General features: G+C 47.4%; 1 protein-coding gene across 4 annotated transcripts in view; it reads right to left on the reverse strand.

Moving 5' to 3' along the window:
* ARNT (aryl hydrocarbon receptor nuclear translocator) overlaps positions 1-25,559 on the reverse strand; it is a 675,339-nt gene that overhangs the window by 204,340 nt on the left and 445,440 nt on the right. For all 4 annotated transcript variants that reach the window (XM_069649742.1, XM_069649743.1, XM_069649741.1 and 1 more), the window contains exons 9-13: positions 18,382-18,467; positions 18,031-18,107; positions 16,661-16,795; positions 16,284-16,358; positions 15,405-15,556 (exon numbers count right to left, since the gene is read on the reverse strand). In XM_069649742.1, coding sequence (XP_069505843.1) covers positions 15,405-15,556; positions 16,284-16,358; positions 16,661-16,795; positions 18,031-18,107; positions 18,382-18,467 — 525 coding nt within the window. The remainder of the gene's footprint in view (positions 1-15,404; positions 15,557-16,283; positions 16,359-16,660; positions 16,796-18,030; positions 18,108-18,381; positions 18,468-25,559) is intronic.

Genomic DNA, 25,559 nt, shown 5'->3' on the forward strand with positions numbered 1-25,559 from the left:
AGAGGATGTACACATCGTTGGGCCACTGGGCCATGAGATAGGCGGCACAGCCTTGGTGCTCCCACTAGACCGGGATAATGTATACATGAAACGGACAAGAAGACTGACAGCGTTCCCGCAGTAAGATGGAAGCATCGAGCACGAGGAGTGGATGAGCAAATACGGACACAATAAGTGGCGACGAGACCTGTACGCCAAAAACAAAATGGCGACTGATCCTGAACAAAGGATTACACTGGTGGACCGTGAAGCTGCCTCGTAAGGTCTGGGACGCAGCAAATGGTTATATGCATCTTGTATATACCATCAGCCTTTGATAGGTGCAAAGACCATGAAGAAGCACCGGAGATGCTGATGACGGCACGGAAGCTGAGAGGTGATTGTGACTCGGAAAAGTTACAATCCACCTGAATAACAATTTCATATGTAACAATTGGTGTAGGCTGATATACAGACACTCCATCTACTCGAACAACTAAGCGGCACCGTGCCGGAGTCAGAGACGTGGACAAGGTTGCACCATGTCGGTGAAAAGTTTGAGAGCCAAGACCAAACAACCTACAATGGAGGTCTTCGCGAAGGCGCAGAAGACCCCCACAACATCGGAGCGGAGCGCGTCCACGACTTCTGCTGAAGAAGCCGCAGAAGGAGACAAGCACCAAATCCTGGAGGCTATATCGGAGCTGAGCACCAAGTGGGGCGCGGCAATGGCGGACTTGCGGACAGCCCTGGAAGACAAAATTGATGCGGTCGGGACTGAACTTACCCTGGTACGGCAAGATGTCAGGGGGCTGGCGGAGAGAACAAGTGGGCTGGAGAGTGCCGTAAAGACCAATACTGATGTCAGCACAACTCACGCAAAGGAAGTTCATGTGCTCAAACAGCAGGTTGCTAACCTCGAAAATCGGGTGGAAGAAGCGGAGGGAAGAGCGAGGAGAAATAACATACGGATGGTCGGCCTGCCGGAGGGGGAGGAGGGTCAAGACCCTACAAACTACGTGGAAAACATGATCCTACAAGAAATAGGAGCAGATAAGCTTTCGCAGGGATTCACGGTGGAGCGGGCGCACCGAGCCTTGATGAGGAAACCGCGACTTGGGGCTCCGCTGCGACCTATCATCGCGAGGATCTTGAACTACAGAGATAGGGAGAAGATCCTAGAATATTTTCGTAAAGGTGGGACAATACAGAGAGCATCCGCCAACATTACAGAATACCCGGACTATACTATGCTGGTGCAGAGACTGAGATACAGCTACGTGGCCGTCAAGAGGACGCTGCGAGCAGCAGGCATCAAGTACATGTTCCTGTACCCGGCAAAGCTGAAGGTGCTACATAAGGGCAGAGCGCTCTTTTTTGACACTCCCGAAAGAGGTGGTAACGTGGCTGGATCTGCTGGGTTGCCCGGAACAAGAAGTGGACCATGACAGGCAGGAACAGGACGGCTAAAAAACGGGTGCCGCGGACATTGGGGGTAACGGATTATACCGGGAAATGAGATTAGTTGAACACTGGATAGCATTCGGGCCGTGTGCCCGTCATGGAATATAGTAGGTAAATTGTAATTGGAAGCAGCATAAAGTTAACACAATGCATAATACATTTGGGAATAGGAGCAATAGGATGGAGGCAACTCATCCCCCAAATACTAATAGTTAAGTGGTCATTAGGGCGACTTTACCCTACTGAGTCCTGAGCATAAGTTTGTGCTGGACGGGGCTAAATGTGCCTGAGATCCAGGGATGGAGCTAGGCAACAGTTGGGGGGGGCGTTGTTGGGGAAGGGTTGGGTTGGGGGAGGGAAGGGAGGTGGGAAGTTTGGGTTGTACATAGTTTTGGGGAGTTTAAGTTTAAATATGAGCCTACATGGAAGAGTTGAAGGGTTGTATCTGCATAGCATGACCGGGAGGATTCGGTTGGGAATGAGGGAGGAAGATATCAGAGCGCTATGGGAGATCTCAGGATAGTGACGTGGAATGTCAGGGGACTTAACAGTTATATGAAGAGGAATAAAGTCATGCTGTATTTGAAAAGGCAAAAGATAGATGATGCACTGTTGCAGGAGACACATTTGACGCGGGAGAAACTGGAGCTAGTTGGGAAAAAATGGAAAGGGATTGTGGCGGGTTCGTCGTACTCTCCTTATGCCAGGGGAGTGCTTGTCTGGGTAGCACCTCATGTGCCGTTTCAGCTACTGCAGGAAATGGTGGAAACTGACAGGAGGATGGTTATATTGAGAGGGCTGTTGGAGAATAAAGAGGTATGCATCATGAATACGTATGCCCCTAACCATAACACGGCGGCATACTTCAAGACTCTGTGCACTAACCTTAGTATGTGTGTGGGAAGCGTGGTTATTTGGGGCGGGGATTTCAATTGTGTAATGAACCCCAAAGTGGATAGATCTGACAACAAGATTGATCGGCCCACCCCAGCGGCCAAAGCATTGCAGGTGTTACTAGATCATTTCGGCTTGGTAGACGTATGGAGAACAAAACATCCCAATGATAGGCAATATTCGCATTATTCTGCCCCACAGCAGCTACACACGAGACTGGACTATGTCTTTGCCACGCCGAATGTGGTGGCAGAGAGCACTCAAATAGAATACAAGGTGAGGGTCCTCTCGGATAACTCACCCCTGATCCTTGGGTGGCAATACTGCCCCCCGAGGGCGCGAATCCCGACGCGGTGCCTCCGAGCGGAGGCACTCAAAGATCCGGTCTTTCGTGAGGACATAAGGGATGAGATCATTAACTATTTTGAGACGAATACTGGTAGTGTTGACTCGACGGGTACACTATGGGAAGCTTTTAAGGTGGTGATGCGGGGGGCAGCCATAGCTAAGTCAAAGGGCCTGCAAGGTGGGGTTCTGGCTGACCTACAAAGAGTTGAAGATGAACTAGAAAGGACATTAGAATGTGACAGTGTGGACCCTGAGCTAGCACTTAAACTACAACAGCAATGTGCAGAACATTGGGAAAGGCTCTGTTACCTCAATTATAAAAAGTATGTAGAAAGACAGCACGCGGGGGGAGATAAAATGGGTAGGCTTTTTAGCGTGGCTGTACAAGAGTGAGACCCCTAGACCCCCGATTAGGACAATAGTTGAGAAGATGGCGATGTAGTGGACACTCAAGAAGGAGTTAACAGGGAATTTGCGGATTATTATAGGGTGCTATAGGGTGAAGAGGAGATAACCGAAACACTAGAAGATATAGGATTACCCAAGATAAGTGATGAGGAGAGAGATGGGCTTGATGCACTAATTACCCTGGAGGAGCTGAGGGAGGTTGTGAAGCAGTTGCCCACCAGTAAGACCCCAGGAGCAGACGGGTTCCCTAGTGAATTTTACAAAGTATATAGAGAAGAAGTGCTACCCCCATTGCTAGACATGCTTAACGAAGCGTTTGAGATAGGAAGGTTGCCGGAGTCACTCCGAGAGGCGATCATAATACTGCTTCCTAAGCCCAACAAACCAGGGTATAGCTGTAGCTCCTACAGGCCTTTGTCGATGCTGAACCAGGACAGCAAGATACTGACGGCTGTCCTGGCAAACAGATTGCGGAGAGTAATTAGTAAATGAATCTACCCGGATCAAACGGGCTATGTCCCAAACAGGAATATAACCCATAATCATAGGAGACTCCACTGTGTGATCGAATGGGCAGATAGAAATGAAGGCGAAATGGCGATTGTATCCCTAGACGCAGTTAAACAGTTAAAGCTTTTAACTCTGTTAAGTGGCCATGGCTGCTGGCAGCCCTGGGGGGTTACGGAGTAGGGCCGGGTTATATCAGGTGGGCAAAAATGCTATACAGTGAGCAGTTAGCCAGAGTTCGAACGGGATCGGTGATATCCAAGAGATGGCAGCTTAGTAGAGGTACCAGGCAGGGGTGCCCCTGGTCGCCGATGCTTTACATCCTAGCCCTGGAGCCCCTAGAAATATACCTCAGGCAACAATACGATATGATAGGTATTGAGGTTGGGGAGAAGCGGCATCTAATATCCTTATATGCGGATGATTTATTATTATACTTGAAATACCCAGAAGAGAATCTTCAATATATCCTTGAAGTGATGGAGAAATACGCGGGGTTGTCCGGCATAGCGGTAAATCCTCAAAAATCCAGTTTATTCCCCCTAGGTAGCTATAAGGGGACCCCAGAGGAAAGGTTGCCGGTGTTACAGATACCCTGGGTGATTGGTTCTTTCCGTTACCTTGGCATAGATGTGTATCACACCGCAGAAGAGGAACATAAGCACAACACCGTGGTAGCTGTTGAGAAAATCCAGAAATGCATGAAGTTTTGGGAGAAGTTGCCCCTAGCTATGATGGGACGGGGGGCAATGCTTAAGATGGTGGTCCTACCTAGGCTTTTCCATTATTTTAACAATATCCCACATATGATACCCAAGAAGTTCTTCGCTAAACTGAATAGTGTGTGCAGGGACTTCCTATGGCATGGTACCCGGAATAGAGTAGCGCTATGGAAGTTGCAGAACTTCTATGAAAAGGGAGGTATCAGGTTGCCCAATTTTGAGGTCTACTACATAGCAAGTCAATTAAAATATGAGGCCAATTGGCTCTCCGACGAAGTGACCCCTGAACATAGGTTGTTTGGGCGGGTTTGTACCCCATTTTAAATTATATGGTTGCCTGAAACAGATATGAAGGAGCGCCCTAAGGTGATGATGTTGGGGTGGAAAATGTGGCGTCGAGCGTGTCGGATGATGGAGGACCCATTCCCGTGCTCCCCGCAAGTACCGCTGGTCGCATTAGCAGGAGGGGACAAGCAGCTGAGGGTGATTATCAGAACCTACTGGGAATCGGTGGGACTGGTAACGTTAGGGGACATCTGGCAAGAGGGGACCATTAGAGATTTCGAAGAACTTGAGGAGGAGGTGGGATTACACACTGGCCAATATGTTCCATACCATAGGATGGTCCAGAAAATTCGGAAAACGTGGCCTGAAACAGTGTTAGCAGAGGAACCAGATGCAACTGTGGGGGTAATATATGACATATCGGAAGGGGGGCATGAGATTTCTAGATTGTATGAGATGGTGATGACCAAGGTGGGGAAGGAATTGACACATTTGAGACTTGATTGGGAGGAGGAGGTGGGGGCCCCGATGGGATGTGGGAACGCACCCTGGGATATCACAAAAAAGTGTCAAGAAACGCCAGACTTAAACAAATACAGCTGTACATAACGCATAGGGCATACATGACCCCTCTGAAGATATCCAAGTTCCGGAACGCAGGGCAACAGGCGTGCCCTAAGTGCGACATGGAAAACACTGACATGACACACATGTTTTGGTCATGCCCAGTAATCGAAGGTTTCTGGGGTGAAGTGGCACAAAAATTAGCGACAAAGGGGGTCACGCTTGTCATAGATACGGCTTGGGCCTGCTTGCTGGGAGGGTTCCCCAGACCACGGAAACTGAGAAACTTGGCATATGTGTTAGCAAAACGGAGGATCGCCATGGGATGGAAGAATTGTCACAAGCCACAGGTGGAGGTATGGTGGAGGGAGTTACAGAAATGGGCGGAGACTGAAACAGTAGTATGGCAGGAGGCGAGCAGCATGAGTGGGGAGGAAGAAGTAGGTACCTTGATGGCATGGAAATTATTAATAGCGGAACTGTTCGGATCTATATCGGACCCGATTGAATCCGAAGATAGTGAGACCCAGCCACATGTAGCAGATACTGAACGAGAAGTACAAATAGGCTCATAATGGAGGGTGGGACTTGGGGAGCAGTGGCAAACTGGAAATACAAATGGTGTTTATTGGAATTGTTGTAAGTTACACTGCGTGTTGGGATTGTTTGTTTGTATTGTTGTTTGGTCTGAATAAAATTAATAAACTATTTTTTTTAAACGTATTTATCAGAGAAATCAGTAAATTGGGCCATTTTGTCCATGTAATTTTTGAATCTCTCCCTAGTCCATAGGGAGGGTGCAGGGGTGTCTGGAGGTGGAAAACTCTGCCTAAAAGGGGGAGATTTACCTAAGGCTTTGAGAGAGGCTGAGGTGCTTCGGAATACTCCTCTCGATGAGAGGGGGTTCCCTTGTGATCAGCAGCGGCCGAAATTATAGCCGCAAGACTCTCGCAGATCTTCGGCAGCTTAATGACAGGTTCCGACGTGTCTGATGGCGCCGCTCGGTCGCCGATTTCATCAAAGTTCTGGGTGCTTGAGTGCCCTTGGAAAGCGTTTCGGCAAGCGTGTGTTTTTTGGGGTGAACGACTTTGCGTGGAGGGTGCCGGACCGTGAGGTTCCGGAGGCATTGTCTAAGTTTTCGGCAGCCCTGTTGGCGTTACGCACTTATTCTACGCTTCCGTCGAGGAGGCCTTGGGGGTTGTGTGTTTAATACTTTGCGGTGCGTGGGTGCCCCCGTCTCTGGGGTGTGAACTCCCCATAACATAGTGGTGGCCTGTCTGCTGGGCCGGGGACGGGCATCTTGGAGCCTGAAGGTTCCGTCGAAAGGTCGATGGCTTCCAATTCGGAGACATGGCTGCCGATGGATTCCACATCATTCAAAGCGACGGCGTCAACAGGGGAATGGCGTTCGCCCTGCATTGCATAGGCCGCCCACCGTTTAGTCAGCCTGTCCTTGAATGTCTTGGGATCAAAGAGCTTGCAGGACTTAGAAGAACGCTCGTCGTGGTCTCGAGGTAGACACGAATTACAGCAGCGATGGGTGTCCTTTCACAGGAATTTGTAGTTACACGAAGGACAAAATTTAAAGGGCGTCATCTCCATAGCAGAGGGTGATGGCAGCCGGACCAAATAGGGGAAGTGAAGTGAAGTGAAAAGGAAATGCATTCTTGAACAAGAATAAACCCAGGGGCCCACTCTCCTTACTGTAAGAGCCTGGCCGGAGGCCCGAAGCTACGCGGTCGGCAGACGTCGATCAGTTCACCAGTTGCCGAGCAGTTGTGGATGTCTTCAGCAGCAGGAAGCCCACGCCGCAGTCGTCAAAAAGAAGTAGTCGGGAGACTAGACGACCATAGGTCGTGGGACAATGTAAAGCAATACTTACTCTTGTGAGCTCCGCATAAGGCAGCCAACTAGTTGGGCGGAAAAAAACAAACTGAGGGACCTTGATGCGTCAAGGATTTTGAGTACACAACATGCCAAGTTAGGAATAGTGTTACAGTCACGCCAATGTCGTCGTCCACTTTCGATCTTCGAAAGAACGAAGCAATACTCTGCGATTACCACTAGATGTCGGACTATATGCACAGCACAGCTTGTGATTCTAAGCAGATACACAAGCATCAGAAATGCATACATTTTTCTTCAGACTCCCTTTGTAAAGGGACAGTGATGGTATTGCCTTCGGCGGGATGGGTAGCGCATTCCACATCCCTGGAGCCCAGACATCAAAGCTCAGACCTCCTTGTAACATGGCCAGGCCAGGATGTCCTTATTTGATCGCAGGGCTCGTCCTATTGGTGCCTTTTAAATGCAAGAGCAGAGATACAAAGGGGCGTTCCCAGACAAGCATGTATACACAAGGGAGATTGCCTAGTTCTGTACTTTTTGCTCTCCAGGCGCAGTCCACAGCACTGCCACCTATCTTCTCGGTCATCAAGCGTGTGTCAGTGGACGCTTTCGCCGCTACTTTCTCTCCTCCTCCTACACCTTTGGCTGACTCACTCTGACAAAGCTCTCTCCAACCTACATCTCTGTATCTCTAACACTCTTGACGTCCCCTGAGATAAGTATCCGCTTGAAGCCCACTTCTAAGTGCAACTCTTGGTACGATGCCAACCTCGCCACCCTTGAACGCAAGTGTCGGAACTGAAGGGCATCACACCTACCCTCTGACAAACTGGCCTATCAACTGCTCCAAAGGCAGTACAGAGTCTGTCCTCTCTGCGGCATCCAAGAACTCGGCCGAACTTTTCACTATCTGCAAGGAACTGGACAATCCTGCTGCAGTCTCTACCTCTCCTGTTCCCTCCCAATCCCTCTGCACGGCCCTGGTTTCTCATTTCACAACTAAAACTTAGGACATCCTGTCCACTCTCTCTTCCTCTACCTCCACTTCCTCCTTCTCTGCCACCCCGGCCCGTCTTCGGCTGCTTCCCCTCCTCCTTTCCCCTGTTCACCCCTGATGATGTTTCTAGACACGTCCGATCTATGAAAGTCTCATCAAAGCAGGTTCTCCCCTGCTCATCCAGAACCATCAAGGACCACAGACACCCTGGCTCCAGCCTTGGCTGATTTCTGCAATCACTCCTTTGCCACTGGAACCTTCCCCTACCCCTTAAACACTCCCTTGTGCACCCACTTCTTAAGAAGTCCTCTGCTGATCCTTCCTATCCGGCTAACTATCACCCGATCTCCATCACCCCTTTCCTGGGCAAACCCCTGGAAAAGCTGGCCATCTCCCAGCTTAATCTGCATACTGAATCTGTTGGTTATCTCCACGTCCACCAGTCTGGCATCAGAGCTGCCATAAGCACAGAAACTGCTCTCCTGAACACCTGTGAAGACTTGCTCTCTAATCTTGACTCTCATCTTCCTTCTGTCCTCATTCTCCTCTATCTATCCTCTCCTTTTAACACGGTCAACCATACCATCCTGCTCAATCGCCTCTGTGATAACCTGGCCATCACTGGTCAGGCCCTGTCCTGGTTGACCTCCTTATTCACTGACCAACCCTTTCAGGTCCAACGGGGGTCTTTCCTCTCCATCTCTCTACTTGTGGTGTTGCCCAGGGATCTAACTCCCTGGGTATTCAACCACTAGCTGGTTCCTCTGGCCCGCTGCATCGTTACATTCTGTTCTAACTTTCAATGTTATGCAGATGAAACCCAGCTCTCCTTCAGGCTCTCCTCAGCCAGCTCTGCTCCTTCGCTCATACCAGACTGTCTGGGCGCAATTCAGGAACGAGGTGCTGCAATGATCTCTGCCTTAATGCCAGTAAGACTCTGATCCTCCTCATCGGGACACCTGCTCCCTCCTTTCCCCTCTCTCTCTCTCTCTCTCTGGCTGCCCACCCTGGGCCCTCTCCCTGCTCCTTCCTGTGAGGCGAAGAACCTTGGTGTCATTTTAGACTCCACCCTCTCCTTCTCTCTTCACATCTCGGACATCTCTAAGAAGCCACACTTTCAGCCGGACCTCTGTTAGGGAGAATTTTCAGTTTAGTGCTAAATTCCTCCCACCTTAGAGACCCCCAGATATTTTGCTGAACTTTGGGACTTTGTACTTTTAATTCTGTGTTTTCTGTGTCTCTAGGTAAGTATGGAGTCTGACAAACTCCATAGGCATCATCGTTACATTGTGTCACACAGCACCTTCAGAACAGTGGCACAGGGAAGTCTTTCAGATTTCCCAAAAGGTTTAAATACCTTCTCTTGGATAAACTACTGTTTCCAAGAGCAGTGAAGTGAAATTGACTTTACTTACATTTTTAACTTTCTAGACCTAGCACACACTATCTTACAATAGGGTGCTGGAGGGGTTACTTAGTATCCCCTTTGTCTAGTTTCTCGTAACATTTTTTTTATGTTACCCTTTCCTCGATGAATGGCTGGTGGCAGTGGCTTACTTTTAAATACTGTGGTGTGCTTTTACCGCGGGCTGCGCTCGCAGCTGCAGTAGAACAACCATGGGTGCCATTTGTGTAAAAATGGCCCTGGTCGTCTTTTTTTGCCATTTCTTTGTGGAAAGGTCCTTCTTGATTTACTCTGCGCGCCAAACTAGGTTTGGTCCCTTTGTTCATTTTGTCTTTGGCTGGATGTCCATCAAGAACAGCCACCCAACTGGGACCCGGTCAGCTAAGCTTGAATGAATGTGAGAAACTTGCATAAAAGGCAAGGCTTTTTGGCTTGGAGTCGACCGCTGGACGAAGGAATCCGAAGAAGAACTTGGAAGAGACACCTGCTGCAACTCCTGGACCGTTGATTTGCCCGGTCAAGCCCTGCTGCTGTGCTGAAGCTCTAAATTCGCCACGAGTAGAGAAGCCCTGCAAGGGACCAATCAACTCCAAAGTAAGCACGTCTGGACATACTCTTGAAGCTAGTTGTATTGCCACTTTTGCTGCTGCTGCTGGAACCAAAAAGCCGGGGAGAGGAACACCAGATTGTGTGCGTTGCTTTTAAGTTGGCCAAGAGCTCCAGGAAGATCCTCTGGACTCCCAGGAAGCCGGACTGACCGATCCTGAGCCACCTCAACAGAGTGCTGGATCCCAGATGCAAGGAAAGCCCATCTCGACAACCAAGAACCGCAATGTTGCGATTTGCTGAGACACGAGAAGCTGAAACCGCTAAGTGCCACTGAATATTAGTTGGTCCTTTTCTGTCGCCGACCATCCCATTGCAGTGCAGGAGTCCTCCAGACTTTCTCCCTCTTGTCCCCACGACTGAGGCCCTGGAACACAGGATCTGCAGAGCTGCACAGGAACAGAAGCCAGCTGGAACCGTTTTTCTTCGAACCAAAGGTACTGTACAGTCTAAGAGAACTTCGCTCTTCTTGTGTAATTGTAAAGACTGGAGGGGGGAGTCTGTACTCCTGCTCTCTATGTGGTAGAGGAGAGGCACAGAGGACCCCAGCCAAGATTCTCTATTTGGTAAACCTGGGCGAGCAATCAAGGCCTAGCTTCTCAGGAGGTGATACAGGCTGGTTCTTAAGTACAGTGTAGTCCCCAAGCACCCACAAAGGAATGTCCACACACTATTAGTAAGAACACAGTCTTTATATAATTAAGGTTCAAGGTTATATATACAATCACAATAACTCATTTTGTGTTCAGTTAATCTACAATGGCAAATATATACAGTTCTAAGTGGTACCACAATTACTATCAGATTTCATTAAAGCGCATAAACTGTACTCTAGTCAAATGTCACACAAATCAATTAATAAAGATAACCAACAATAGACATAGGAGGGAAAAGCAGTTGGTTAGAACAAATGGCAGAATAGTACTTTAGCTACTAAGTCACAACTCTGTATGAGGATCCCCCCAACTGGGCAACCTGTAAAATAAAAGATATACTACAAGCCCAGTCCATATATTGTTCAATTAGCCTTATTTTCTTCTAAAATATTTCTACCACCCAATGTACCTGGAATAGCAGAGTTCCTTGAGGAGGCGTCGATGAATCGTTCTGGAGTGACTCCCTTTAAGGCAAGAGCCACGGATTGTCGATGGGCCTCGAAGGAGGTGAACTTGGTGTCGATGATCCTCAATGAAAAGTTCAATGGCTCGGAGGCAGCGGTTTCGGTCCTGGCGGTGCTCATCGACGATGAGTCGAAGACGTCCTGCAAGGATGAGTCATGCGGGGCACCTCAATAGTTTGGGACTGCATAGAGTCTATGAAGAACGTTGGCCCAGCAAGGGCGTCGAGTCGTCCGGTGTCCGCGGTCCTCGGGTGAAGGGAAACACACCGGCGGATTCTCCTCGGCACGTCGGTGGCCTCGACTTTCTCTGGCGGGACAAAGCGGCCGGCGGTGCTGTCGAGAGATTCCTTCGATACGAATGTCTTAATCGATGGAGCTTTGCAGCTGCGGTCATCGACTGCATGGCATCAAGCGGTCCCCTCTTCTGGGCAACACGGCTTCGACGGGCATCCAGCAGTTATAGCAAACCTGCAAACCCTCGTCAACGACGGATGATGGAATGTCGGTGCTTCTCTTAGTTCTCCTCAGTGGTCCCCGTCTCCGGTTGGAAGCCTTTCGAGGGTATGACTTCCAGGGAGCTTTGGCGAAGGTTAGCGGTGCTCGATGGCCCCTCAGAGCTTGGGAAGAGGGTGCCTAACCAGGTCCTCTCTTCATCAGTCCTCGAACTCGACAGCTTTCAGATCGGGTCGAAGCAAATGCAGCACCAGATCTTCTTCCAGCTGGGCCTCAAGGATAAGCATCAAGTATCAACTTCAGCTTCTGAACAAATTCTAGCAGGGAGAGGCCCCTAGATATAATGTTCTGTCTCTCATTCATTCTGCTGGGTCACACTCAGGCAACCAATCACTCAGAAGGGCATTCAGGCAGTCAGGCAGCCAGTCAGCCATACAGTGCATTCAGGCCATTCTCCTCCCTCTCAGACACTCACAACAAGGAATGTGTATTGGGACAAGTACCCAGCCATTCAGTACTACACACTGCATTCATACCAGTTTCGAGCAGGGCTGTCTCAGTCATTGTGTTTCCTACCAGAAACCAGAAATTCACAACAAGAAGTGTATAATGGTCACACACTCCATTCACCCAGGTCCCACCCACAGGGTGTACCCACAACATACAGTCACTGGGAAGGTTCCAGCCAGTCTGGCCTGGACTTCCCCACAATACCATATATGGAAATTCCACCCAACAGCCAGTCAGGGGGAAGGGACAGAGTCAGGGCTTCCCAGGACTTTGGGAAAACAAGGTAATAGGCAATAGAAAGCAAGAGGCCACAGGGGCCATCTTGTTTTCTATCAGGAATCAACCGATTCCAATGGCAGGGCCTGAGTATTCCCAAAATGGAGGATACTCTGAGCACCTGTCAAATTCAGCATAGAGCTGCCACCAGCCCATACCCCGCTCTGTGGGCCACACACAGGTGCCCAAAAATATACACTAGGGGCACAGGGCTGTAGCCCCACCCATGGGTGCCATAAGGGTAACCCAAGGGTCTGTACACCAAACAAAAAAGAGTAAGCGCTGCACTGCCAGGAGTCCAACATGGACTCCTGGCCAGAAATCAATACAGAAAACATATGAAAAAGGATTACAGGACAAGGAAAGGGAGAAACCCTGTCCCTTCAATGCATTTCCAGCATCACAGTAATCTTACTTGTTCTCAATTGAGACTTGTCGTGGTTGCTTCTGTAGAGTTGCTAACAGCTTCTTTACCTCACAAGCCTAATCAGCTTGTGGCCCTACATTGATTCTTCTTTTCTACAAAGACTTCTAAAACATCGGGAAAGACTTGTACTTACCTTACCTGTAAGAATTGCTTGAGTTCACCAAGACTTTTGTCCAATTGACTTTGGCCTGGCCTGGCCTGGCTCCCTCAATGGCTCTTCTTCCATCTGACTTCGTGTTTGGTCCTCCTTCCAGGAAGGGGTTAACTTACTTTGCATTGCGGGTTTCCAAAAGTACTTACCTGCTTCAGAATATTTGTGAGATCTCTTGTTTTGTTCTAATAACTTTTCCCTTTGACATACTTCTAAGTATTGCTCTAAATGCAACAGTGATATTAATGTCCACAGTGTCCTAGCTATTAAAGTCACCTGACGGTGTAGCAAGTGTCTGTGTTCCATCCCAAATGGGTATTTGCTAATTTAGAGAAACTAAGAGTGTGTATTTTGGAGTTTATTTGTGTGTTACTATTATACTGCCCCCTCTGAAGAAGGCTTATTCGAACTGATTGTTAAATAAATAAATTGTTTAATCAAGAAACCTTGAGTGTAAGAGTATATTTGAATACTTGTCACTGCGAATCTCTAACTCCACTACTGCTCACATTGACCCCCCCCTTGAGATAAGCCTGTCTGCTTAATCATGCTACCAACCTGTGTAGTACAGACTTATACCAAAGGTTGGGTTCCTATTGCCAGGAGGGCACGTCTGTTGTAGTGCACCCAAAGGGTACTGCTCCAAATCTTGCCTAATAAAATCCTCAGAGGTATTCTGCTTTTTCTCACTTTCCCACAGAGGCTCAGTGTCTCTAGAGCCCTGGTCCTCTCCGACTATTGCAACAGCCTCTTTCTAAACCTGTCCGTCAATGCTCTTCGACCTTTACAACTCATCCAGAACAGGACTGCAAGACTTCCCCTTGTCCTCAAGCCCAGGGATCGTATCTCTCCAGCTCTGAAATCTCTGCACTGGCTCCCTGAGGCTGCAAAGATCAAATTCAAGACCCTTTGCATCGTCCACAAGGCTTGCTGGGGACTGGGACCGAATTACCTCCAACTTTCTCTTCCTAAGCATCTTCTTTCTCGAGCTCTCAGCTCATCCACCTCCAATTCTCTGAGGGTCAGCTTTTCCAAGAAGAGAATGGGGGGCAGATCTCTTTCCTCCGCTGGGGCCTCCCTCTGGAACTGCCTCCCTGCCTCTCTCAAACATGAGCAGACCCACCTCCGGTTCCGGAAGCAACTCAAGACCTTCATTTTTGCTTCCACTTTCCCTCGTCCTCTACCCTGCTAATGTCCCTGATAGCTCTGCACACTTGTCACCTGGCCACCCCTGAACTCGGGCCCAGGCTCCTGCATGTCCAGTTGTACTCCCAATGCCTCCGGGCTCCCTAGGCACTTAAGGGTCCGTATCTGTAACTCTACAGTCCCTTCTCTTTGCACTTAAGAGCCACCCTCTGGCAGCACCTATTGAGTCACCTGCACTTCTCACCCCCCATGCCCTCTTGTCACTTCTCCCCTCCCTTCTTCCCCGCACTTGAACGATCGGAAGGACACAAGGCCTACTAAGATTGTTGTTTGTCCTCCTTCCGTTTCCCCCTCCTTCTCCTTGTCTTGTCGCACCTAGAAACAGATGTAGAGGCGCACTATAAATGACATATCATACAGGGAGCCAGTGCAGTTTTCGTCTTGCTTCTGATACATGCGCTCGCTTCCCGAGCCCACACACTGCACGAACCGCATCATTCTGCACAGTATGCAGTTTCTTTATATTGGCTAAGAGGTGCCGACCAGCAAGCTATTGCAGTAGTCGAGTTCGCGTTGATATTGGCGGAGGCTACCATTGCCCTGTTCTGCTCAGATAGGAAAGGTCTTATCTGCCACAGCTATTTATTCATGTATGAACATGATGATTTTAGATGAGCAACATGTTGATCCGAAGTAGGTAGACTCCCAGCTTTTTGACATGCTGGGCAATGGGAATGGTATTACCTGCAATCACAAAGTGCCTATATTGAGGGTCCATTTTCTTTAGCCAAGCGCCAGTTCCAATAATCAGCAGCTCGGTCTTCTTCACATTATTAAGGGCTAACTAGTTCAGAGCTACCCAGGACTGAATTGCTGAAAAGATTTGGTCGACTCTTTCCACGTCTGTGGAGTATACCCCAGAGAGTTCAATAATAATATGTATGTCATCCGCCTAGTTGGTGAATTGCACTCCCAGATTGTCCAGAAGATCATACATAGATACATAGTTTAGGCATTGCTGGTTCTAAACGTGAGCTGGCATTCCATCACAGAGCACACACTTTATACTAACACTTCTTTAAGATATGTAAACTGAATGCCAAAAAAATAATGCAGATCTATCATCCACCTCTCTTACAGCCAACCCCACACAATATACAGTACTTGAAAGGAACTTGGATTCACACCATGCAGCTAGTTAGTGCTGTTCCTAACTACAGAAGAACCAACCTCAGATAGAGGCTGCCCGAACTTTGTACGTTTATGTATAGTTAAGCAGGTGTCTTGTACGTACTTGACATTGGTGTTGGTGCAAATGATGTACTCTATTTCGTCAGAATATGGGTTCTGGAAAGTGAAGGAACTGGTTCGTATCCAAAGCCAGTCTCGGCTTTTCGACCTGAATCGGAACATGACTGACAGAACCTGGCCTTTTAACTTCACCACCTGGAAACAAGATGCAACAGTACAACCAGTGACTGGCCGATCAAAGAATCAACATAATTTCAATATCAAACTACTAGAATACTCCTTTGCTTCCCACCCACAGCACAAAGGTTATGAAACTACAGCAAAAGGAGACCAGAAATACAATGTGGAAAAGCGGTCTGTACAGAGTGGTAAATCCACATTACAGTCTGCAGAAAGAGCGCCAGGGCACCACTACGGTTGTGATAGCGCGCAGTACAAATATCCTTTAACATTAACAGTACATGAGATCAATCCAAGTACTAGCTGCCAAAAAGTCAGGGAAAAGCCATCAGCAGCGGTGGTAGTGGTCCCTCTGGTGGGCATCCAACAGAGAGAGGGATTTGATGGAACACTCTGCAATAGAGTCTGATGGTTCATGGAACAGTCCTCAACTGAGGAAGAGGATCAGTGGATGATCAATAGAACATGCTCTCTAAGAGGAGGCAAATTTGTCTTTTGCCAAAGCAGCAGATTCATAAGAAGAAAGGCAGCAGATCATGAATACAGTTGCCATAAATGAAGTTAACTATCCAAGAGGGGGAGTGGATCCACAGACCTCCTTCCAAGGAAAGACAAGTGGGTGCGTTAGAAGAGGTTGTTGGCCATACACTACAAAGTGCACTTACCCAGTTCATAGCGGTTGAATCAGTAGGAATATAAAAACTACACTTATTATTACTGAAGGTGTATCAGAAAACATTACCTGCTGAAAACTGTCTCTGAGCAGCTGCTGGTCTTCAGGGTGTGAGAAGTCCACAATGTCTTTACCTAAAAGCTCCTAGATAAAACAAAATATGTTTATGACTTTACTGTTGGTGTCATAGAGGTCTCCAACCCAACTCTGGCAATGTTTGGCTCTAGGGGTCTAAACGGTTTTGCGCCACAATCAGACTTGTCTGTATCCAATCACAGGCTAACGTTGCCCATATGCAATGACAGACGGCCCGGTTCTACTTATTTAAATGTTACCAGAGTAGTTCAGATCGACTGATTGCGTATGTCAAATTGGATGAAATTTTGATCCACGTGCTTCTGCGCAGAGAGAGCCTGGCAAAATACAGCCTCTTCTAGGATCCTTACCTGCGGCTGGTAGCCAACTGTAGACACGCATCGGTGGTCCACAAATGTGAAGAGACCACTGGTAGAATGCCGAGAGACAAACTCGATGGGCTGACATGCAGTGCTCATGTCCGTGCAGTTTGGGGAGCTTGTGACCTACAACGAGATAAGATTGCCCATAACGTAACTGGAATGAACTGTAGAAAATGATGTTGTATGGAGTGCTTTGACACCACATTTTGGTTTGTGCTCAGAATAAATTATGTTTAAGATCATTTTGGAAAATAAAAAAATAAAAAATACATATCAGCAACACAACTGAATGCCAGAACTCTGGGGCAGATGCAACAGACTATATTAAAGCAGGCTTACTAACTGAAGGCAGCAGCCTATCTAGCAGCCTTGCATATCTTCCAATGGGAAACTGACAAGCAGGGACAATGTAATTATTCCGACACTAGAGCCACATTCTCCCAAAGGACTTGCAAACCCAGCAGTACATGACAGAGCATTTCATGTGTGAGTCCTACTGATCCTGTCAAACAGGAAAGGATATAAGAGTTGGGTATGGTAGGTCGAGTAATATCCAACACATAGCCTCTCCACCCGGTCAAACTACCCCCTACAAAAGAAGCCAAGTAGACTCAAAATGCTGTAGTTTCAGATCTTGTGCTCTCCTAGTTGTATAACATTTTCAAGAGCATCAGCCAATCCCATAGAAATAAAAGAGCACTCGGGTACTTCCAACCGGCACCCACCAGCAGAGTCAGACTAGCCTATATGGCGATAAATCAATGCCAAAGTGCAGGCCCGACATGCTTGTGTGGCCCAGTTTTTGTGGTCAAAGTGGGCTAGTATTTTGGCCAAATCAGGCCACTTTGATGAGCTTGTTAGTAGATTTGACCAGTGTTACTGAACAAATGTTTTTTAAAATTCACAATTTGTAGCACATTTTACTGAAAACTCGCCCGTGGATACTACTCAAAAAGTCTTCTCACAAAAGAAACAAATTGCCATTTGTGACTGTGGGACACTTTTTCCATTGGTGCCCGAGCCAAATTGATGCCCCAGTCCGACCCTGCCCACTAACACACAAATTTCCCATATGCATATCCTGCTATTCGACTAACAATCTCCTCTTCCTTTTTTAGAACCACACACAGCGAGGCCAACAAACCTGGCAAAAGCGGGTTGCATAAGTCCACTTTACATTACATGTAGGGCTAAGTACAACAATGTCTTGAGAGATTTTCTTTGTGAAGGCTGAATACTTCTAACGGAGAGTGCTGCGGCTGATCCTACTTCTGGAACTTCTTCGTAAGTGGCTAAAACATTAACATAGGTTGTTTTGTTTAATCACTGTCAAATGTAAATGATGATGATGGTCTTACCTGCAATCTACCAATAGCAACAAGGCAGAACTTGCTGCCTTGCCCAGAATCTGAATCGTCATCCGGTAATGAGACTCCTGTAAAGGGAAGAAGGGAACATTACAAACCACAAAAAGCTACAAACTCCAGCACATATTTTCCAAGTACTTACGTGGCACATTTAGCCAGACAGAGCCAACATTTTCAGTTACATAGGTTATCACAACAATAATTTCAAAGAAGTCTAAAATAGCATATAGAACAATCTAGTTTGACTAGACAGAATGCCTAGTCTCAAGCTTTAGGCTTACACTAGGGATCTTACATGCAAGAGACAGCTTTTCTACATACCGAAGCTGTAAGAGGTCTTACCTGCTGGGGGCCATGCTTTAATGTACCCAGTGCAATGCACAACTACAAACGGAGACTCCCCGTCTTTAGTGAGACCCAAGCCATTCCTACAAGAGATAAAACAGTTCATCAGATGACTTTATGATTCCAAATTTTTATTAGTTCGAGACATTTAAAACGAAAAAAGATGGTCAATCGACAATGCCAAAACTCAATCAAATGGACAGACGTCTCTAGCTTTTCCTTCTAATTTCTCGCTATGTTTTCTGCCTCATATTTGACAAAAGAACTAGAGATGCTGTTCCATCATCCCACAGTATTTTGAGAGAAAACATGCAGCTCATTTTTATCTTCCAGAATGTCGGGGAGCTTTGCTGTATGCGACAGAACTTGGAAAAGCCCACCTTATGTGACTTGGTTGTACCCCTTAGGTTTAGCCTGACCTATCCAAAGGTTTGGTAACAATGACTGAGTAGCCAGACTTACTCTAGGGTGGAGAAGGGCTGTAGTCAGTGTGAGGGGTCAGAAATGAAAGCCGGACACAAGGTAGTCATTTATTTGGTTAAAGACTTATTAACAAACGGGTTGGGAAAATGCCTCTCTGACCCTGCTCGAAGAGAAGTTTCCCTACCTAAAACCAAAAACTAAGGATCTGTCTGTGTCAGGATGTCAGAAATAAAAAGCCATCCTTGTGTCCAAATGTTCTATCCTGACCCTCACACTACAAACAAATGAATAAAGTCAGATGGGAAATGTCTTTCACCTGAGGTTTGCAAAAAAGTGTTCATTAATACAAATCTAACAGCTTCAACATTAAGGTTCCCCAAGATGAAAAGAACTTGGTTCTAGGCAGTAATTCCCTTCCCCTGGATTCTTCAATGGTATGATAATGTCTCTTGGTCTAACAGTCCTTTCTGTCTTTCTTGGCCCACAACCATCCTGCTAGGTACAACGCTGTTTAGCCTTTTAAGTCCTTTTTTAACAAAAGCTTTTTCTTTGTTCAACAAACACTGTCCTTTCTTTACACTTGTTGTAAGTTTGCAATTTGCCTGGTAGGGGTGTTTTCCTAAAGGCCGCTTGAGGCAAGACTTCTAAAAACTATTCCTAAGGCACACAGGTCCCCAACTCTTAGTATAAGCATACACTCCTCACGGAACCTTGGTAGAGTAGCAGAGTAGTCAGGCCCATCATAGGAGGAATATGTGAGCTGTAGGTAAGTACACTGAACCCAGTTAGTACAGTAGTCCAAAGAAACACATCTGGAAACCTATATCAAAATATATATATTTATTATATTTAAACAGGGAATGTCTTAAAATACTTAGATCACTTACCCAAAACACATAGGATTACTTACAAATATTTTTCAAAGGCCACTGCTTAGTTGGTATTTGCTTGCGGTACAATTGTTACAGAGTTTGAAATTAATGACAGTTCTACCATATTATCAGTAGAACTGCGCCCTCGCGTTAAGACAAAGATATACAGTAATTGTATTTAGTTCGAAAAAACCACATAAGATAAAGTGTTTTAAGAAGGAAAACGGTTGGTTAGTCATACAGTAGCAGAGCTTAAGGTTCTAGAGGCGGTTTCTGAGTAAACTAAAGCTTTTAAAGTCTGATCCCTAACTCTATGCAAAAGTCAGTTCGGAGAGGGCCCAAAGTCTTACGAAGCAGAAGAACAGCGAAAGTTCAGGTGGATAATTTCCGTCTCTAGATAAAGATGCTAGAAGAGTGAACAAAGATGGAGAACCTGTTAAAGGCCTCACCAAAGAGAAACAAACCGACAGCTTGGGAGTGAGGTAAGAGTGGACACCCTGGACACCTCTTCATGCACTCCAGCATTGTGGAGCAGCTTCTTGGTAAGGTAAGAAATACCTTATCACCCCCACAGTACCTTAGGTTAGAAGAAATATTTGTGGCTAGATTCTCCTCTGTGCAGCAGCTACTGACCCGGTCTCCTGAGTCCTCTGACTGGTGACGAAAGAAATGACTCTGAATGGGATGTCTCAGCAGCAGTATCAAGAGAGAACCTTGGCACAGATTTCTTCGTCTTCTCTTTTTCAGTCTGCGGTTTTGTTGCCTTTTTCCAACATAGGATGATATTCGCCCGGTCAATCTTCTTAGATTCCGGTCAATCTTCTTAGATTCCTGGAGTCCTGCACTCTGGTGAGGGGACTTGAGTCAGATCTCGTCTCTGGCAGTTCACATGGAGCTTAGTAAAGACTTGGACGGATTAGGCCTCTGCATGACGTTGCACTACAAATGGGTCGCAGGTCTCCTGGTATTCAGGGTCTGCAGCTCTGGAAAGGCACAGCACCTCAGGGGATGGATCAGATGACAATGCATTACTTACCGTAAAAGCATTTCTGATGGTTGTATCTGCTTAGATTCACATGCTGTGCATAGGTCCGACATCCAGTGGTCACTGCAGAGTATTGCATTTTGTGTTTCGTAGTCGAAAAGGGGACGTCGACAAGGCGTGTCTGTAACACTATCCCTATAGTGACGTGCGTTGTATCCACAATCCCTCACGCGTCGAGGTCCCTCTGTTTGTATTTTTCTGCCCTGAGGGAGCCTTCTAGACGTGAGTGAGTACAGAAAAGAGAGAATATAGAAAAGGATGTCTATGTTCCTTCCATCCGAGCGGGGAGGAAGGGTGGGCACATGTGAATCTAAGCAGATACAACCATCAGAAATGCTTTTACGGTAAGTAATGCATTGTCTTCTGATGTTTGTTAATCTGCTTAGAATAACATGCTGTGCATAGACTAGCGAGCAGTACCCGGAGTTGGCGGTGGGTTATGAGAAGGAACAGTAGAGAAAAGATGTCTTAATACTGCCTGTCCCACCTGGGAGTCAGATCTAGAGTGTGCATCTAGACAGTAGTGTTTTGTAAAGGTGTGCACAGAACTCCAGGTAGCCGCTTTGCAGATGGACTCAAGGGGAACATTTGCAATGAACGCTATGGAAGCCCCAGTGCTTCGAGTGGAATGTGCTCTTTGCTTGAAGGGTAGTTCTCTCTTAGCAAGAGTGTAACAGAGAGTGATGCATTGAACAATCCATCTAGATATAGTGGACTTTGAAACTGCATCTCCTTCTCTTCCTGCTGCTACAGAGACAAAGAACTGATTAGTCTTTCTCAGTGGTCTGGTTCTTTCCATGTAGAACATGACAGCTCTGCGTACATCTAGTGTATGCAGACTTTTTTCTCCCAAGCTGGAAGGGTTTTGAAAGAACGTTGGTAGTTCTATTGACTGGTTTACATGAAATTTCGATATGAATTTTGGTGCAAACCTTGGGTGTGTGCGTAGAACCACCTTATCCTTGTGAACTGTTACGAAGGGGTCTAGTACAGAAAGAGCCTGTAGTTCACTTACTCTCCTAATGGAGGTGATAGCTATTAGGAAAGCAGTCTTAAGATTGAGGTCTTTAAGAGTTGCCTTGTGCATGGGTTCGAAAGGAGGGCCCATGAGTCTAGAAAGTACCACATTTAAGTCCCATCCGGGAGCTGGGTTAGCTATCGGAGGGTGTATTCTCTTTACCCCCTCCATGAAGGCCTTGATAACTGGTATCTTCCACCACGACACTTTAAGTTGGGAAGTGGTGTATGCAGAAAGTGCCGCTAGGTGGACTTTAATGGAATTGAAGACTAGACCTGAATCCAGTAAATGGGTCAAGTACAGAACAATGTTAGTGGGAGAGCAGTCAACCGGGTTGATGCTCTTACCTCTACACCAGATGACAAATCTTTTCCACTTGCTAGAATAGCAGTGGCAAGTATTAGGTTTTCTGGCTTCCGTGAGGATGTCCATACATCTCTGCGGGAGTTGTAAATGTCCAAATTCTATGATCTCAGGAGCCAGGCTGCTAAATTCATGGTCTGAGGGCATGGATGCAGTGTCCTGCCCTTGTCCTGTGACAGCATGTTGTACGGGCAGGGAAGTTTCACTGGGGGAGCTAGGGACATCTCCATCAAGTGAGCGAACCATGGCTGCCGGGCCCACATTGGGGCCACCAGTATCATGGTAACCTGCTCCTGGTGCATCTTGTGCACCACTTTGTTGAGAAGGGGAATCGGGGGAAAGGCGTAAACAAATTTCCCTGACCACTGAATCGACAGACCGTTCCCCTTGGACTGGTTCTGGGGGTACCTGGAGGCGTAACTTTGGCATTGTGAGTTCTCCAGAGTTGCGAACAGGTCTATTTCCGGGAACCCCCATTGCGTGAAGACGTCTAAGACGATGTCTTCGTGCAATTGCCATTCGTACTCTTCGGGCAGGGGGAAGTCTCTGCTGAGTTTGTCTGCTAGCAGATTGAGTTCCCCTGGTACATGTTGTGATAGTAGGAACATGTTGTGTTTGAGAGCCCATTTCCATATATTCTGGGACAGCTTGGACAGTCCTGGAGAGTGAGTGCCCCCTTGCTTGTTGAGGTAGTACATGGCTGTGGTGCTGTCTGTGAGGACCATCACTGTCTTTCCTTGTAGGTGTTCCTGAAAGGCTTTCAGTGCTTTGAACACCGCAAGTAGTTCCAGCAGGTTTATATGCTTGGATGCTAAGCTCGGAGTCCACGCTCCGTGAGCAGTCTGATGGGATAGGAGAGCCCCCCATCCTGTAAGGGATGCGTCTGTGGTTAGAGTGGCTTTCACTGCAGGTGTGGCAAAAGTTTTCCCTAATAACAGGTTTTCTTTTGTCCACCACCGTAGCGAGAGAACCAAGGCCTGCGAGACCACCACTATATCGTCCCATTGTCCGCTGGCCTGACACCACTGGCTGTAGAGCCACTCTTGCATTGGGCGCATGCGCAGGCACGCGTGAGGTACCAAATAAATACATGACGCCATCATCCCTAGCAAGCGCATTGCTTTGCGTACCGTCACCTCTCGACCTGCCACATAATGGGGGATCTGAAGCAGCATGTTTTGGACCCTCTCGTTGGAGGGGAAGACGAGGCCGTCCTTTGTTCAAATTAGAGCCCCTAGGAATTGTTTGATTTGGCTGGGGTCTAAGCTGGACTTCTTTTCGTTGATGGAGAAGCCCAGTTGGGACAAAAGGTCTACGCTCTTTTGGGTATTGGAGAAGCATGTTTCGTAAGAATCCCCTGTTATGAGCCAGTAGTCGAGGTAAGGGTATACCGGGATGGATAACCTGCGCAGGTGGGCCGCTGCCACTGCCAGTACTTTCGTGAATACCCTTGGTGCAGATGCTATCCCGAAGGGTAGTACTCTGAACTGGTAGTGTTTGTTCTCTATCTTGAACCTGAGGTATTTTCTGTGCGCTGGCAACATTAAAATATGAAAGTATGCATCTTTCATGTCTAGTGTTGTCATGTAATCCCCTTGTGATAACAGTGGGATTACTTCCTGCAAGGTCACCATACGAAACTTTTGGGGTTTGACAAACTTGTTCGCTGGGCGCAGATCTAATACAGGGCGCATGGTTAAGTCCTTTTTGGGTACAAGGAAGTACACTGAATAAATACCTTCTGTTACCTGAGATAGGGGGACAGCCTCTATAGCTTCTTTTTTCAGTAGCTCTTCTACTTCTTGAAGAAGAATGGTGAGGTGTTCCGGTGTCATGCGTCGGTTCCGTGGGGGTCTGTACTTCGGGGAACCGTTGAATTCGATGCAGTATCCGTGGGCTATGGTGGATAATACCCAGCGGTCTGACGATATTCCCTCCCATGCTGAAAGGAACGATGTTAGCCGGCCCCCGACCGGTGATGCATGGGAGGGGACCCGAATCTTCGGGTCATTTGTTGGTATTGGGCATGGAACCTTTGGGGCTGGAGGCTCGACCTCTTCATTTGCCACAGCGTTGGCCTCTTTGACTGAACTGGGTGTTGTTACCCTGGTTAGAGGGCCAGTTGGTAGCAGAGTAAAATTGCTGTTGGTTTTGCTGCTGGCGTTGGCCACGAAAGGAGCGTCTATTGCCATAGCTGCATCTGTTAGGGGGCCTAGAAATTTGGTCAAGAGTCTTGATGGTATCAAACTCTTTCTTCGCATGTTCTAGGGCCTCATCAACTGCTTTCCCAAACAGATGTGTTTGTTCTATGGGCTTATTCATCAGGGAAGCCTGGGTTTCCGGCTTAAATCCCGAATTGCGCAGCCAGACATGGCGTTTGAGAAGTATTCCCTGAACCAGGGAACGGCCAGCCGTCTCTGCGGCATCTAAGGAGTTCTTTACGATGCCCTGGTTTACAAGAGTTCCCTCTGAGATTATAGCTAACAGGCGTGAACGCAGGGGTTCTGGTGCGTCCTCTGCTTCGCTGCGCAGCTTGCTCCACTGTGCATCTGCGTAGCTAGCTAGTAGGGAATTGTTATTTGCAATCCTAGTTGAGAAGGCGGCGGAGGTCGTGATTCTCTTCCCAAGTGCATAGAGCTTCTTGCCCTCTTTGTCAGGTGGTGCCTCACTAGTGGATAGTGGTACCCCCGCTCTTTTTCTTGTATTAGTAACTACGAGGGAGTCCGAAATAGAATGTCCTCTGATGTACAAAGGGTCAGAGGACGAAGGGCTGAAGAGCTTTTCTATCCGAGGGTTGACCCCTCTGACTAAGGCAGGATTGGAAAGGGAAGGAGTTATTCTTCTCTTTCTAGAAGCCAGGAGCGGAATAGACTGACTAACAGGGGCTTTTTCTTTAATAACTTTCTCTACAAAGTCTATGTCAGGAAGAGTCTCCCCTGTGTCTATTTCAAAATGCGCTGCTGCCTTGCGCAATAGTGCATTAAGTGAAGGTTGGTCATCTATGGGAGAGGTGTTTCCAATAGGTGAATCCTTGGGAGGAGAAGGGTGAAAGACATCAGGGTCTGAGTGCACTGATGGGGATTGCCAAGGCTGCACTGATGGGGATTGCCAGGGCTGCGAGGTAGCTGTATCTTCTTCAAAAGCTCCTGCACTAGTGTAAGGATCTTCTTCAAACCCCTCTTCCTCAAGTTCTTCCTCTCCACCCAAACACTCATCTTCCTGGAGGTATTGCTCCTCTTCAGTGAGGTTATATACGTCTGTAGAAGGGGGGAAACAGCCTAGGAATCTTGACCCTAGAATCATCCTGGGACCATTCTCTTGGTCTTTTGGGTGTGGGTGGGTTTTGGCTTCCCAAAAACCTTTCCATTTTCTCCATAAAAGAATGGAGTCTTTCAAGGGTCTCATGGGGGACCCCTGAATAGTCTAGAGGGGGGAAATCAGTGTCTTCACCTTC

Source organism: Ambystoma mexicanum, chromosome 1p (assembly GCF_040938575.1).
Source record: "Ambystoma mexicanum isolate Mex_15411 chromosome 1p, UKY_AmexF1_1, whole genome shotgun sequence".
NCBI classification, from domain to species: domain Eukaryota; kingdom Metazoa; phylum Chordata; class Amphibia; order Caudata; family Ambystomatidae; genus Ambystoma; species Ambystoma mexicanum.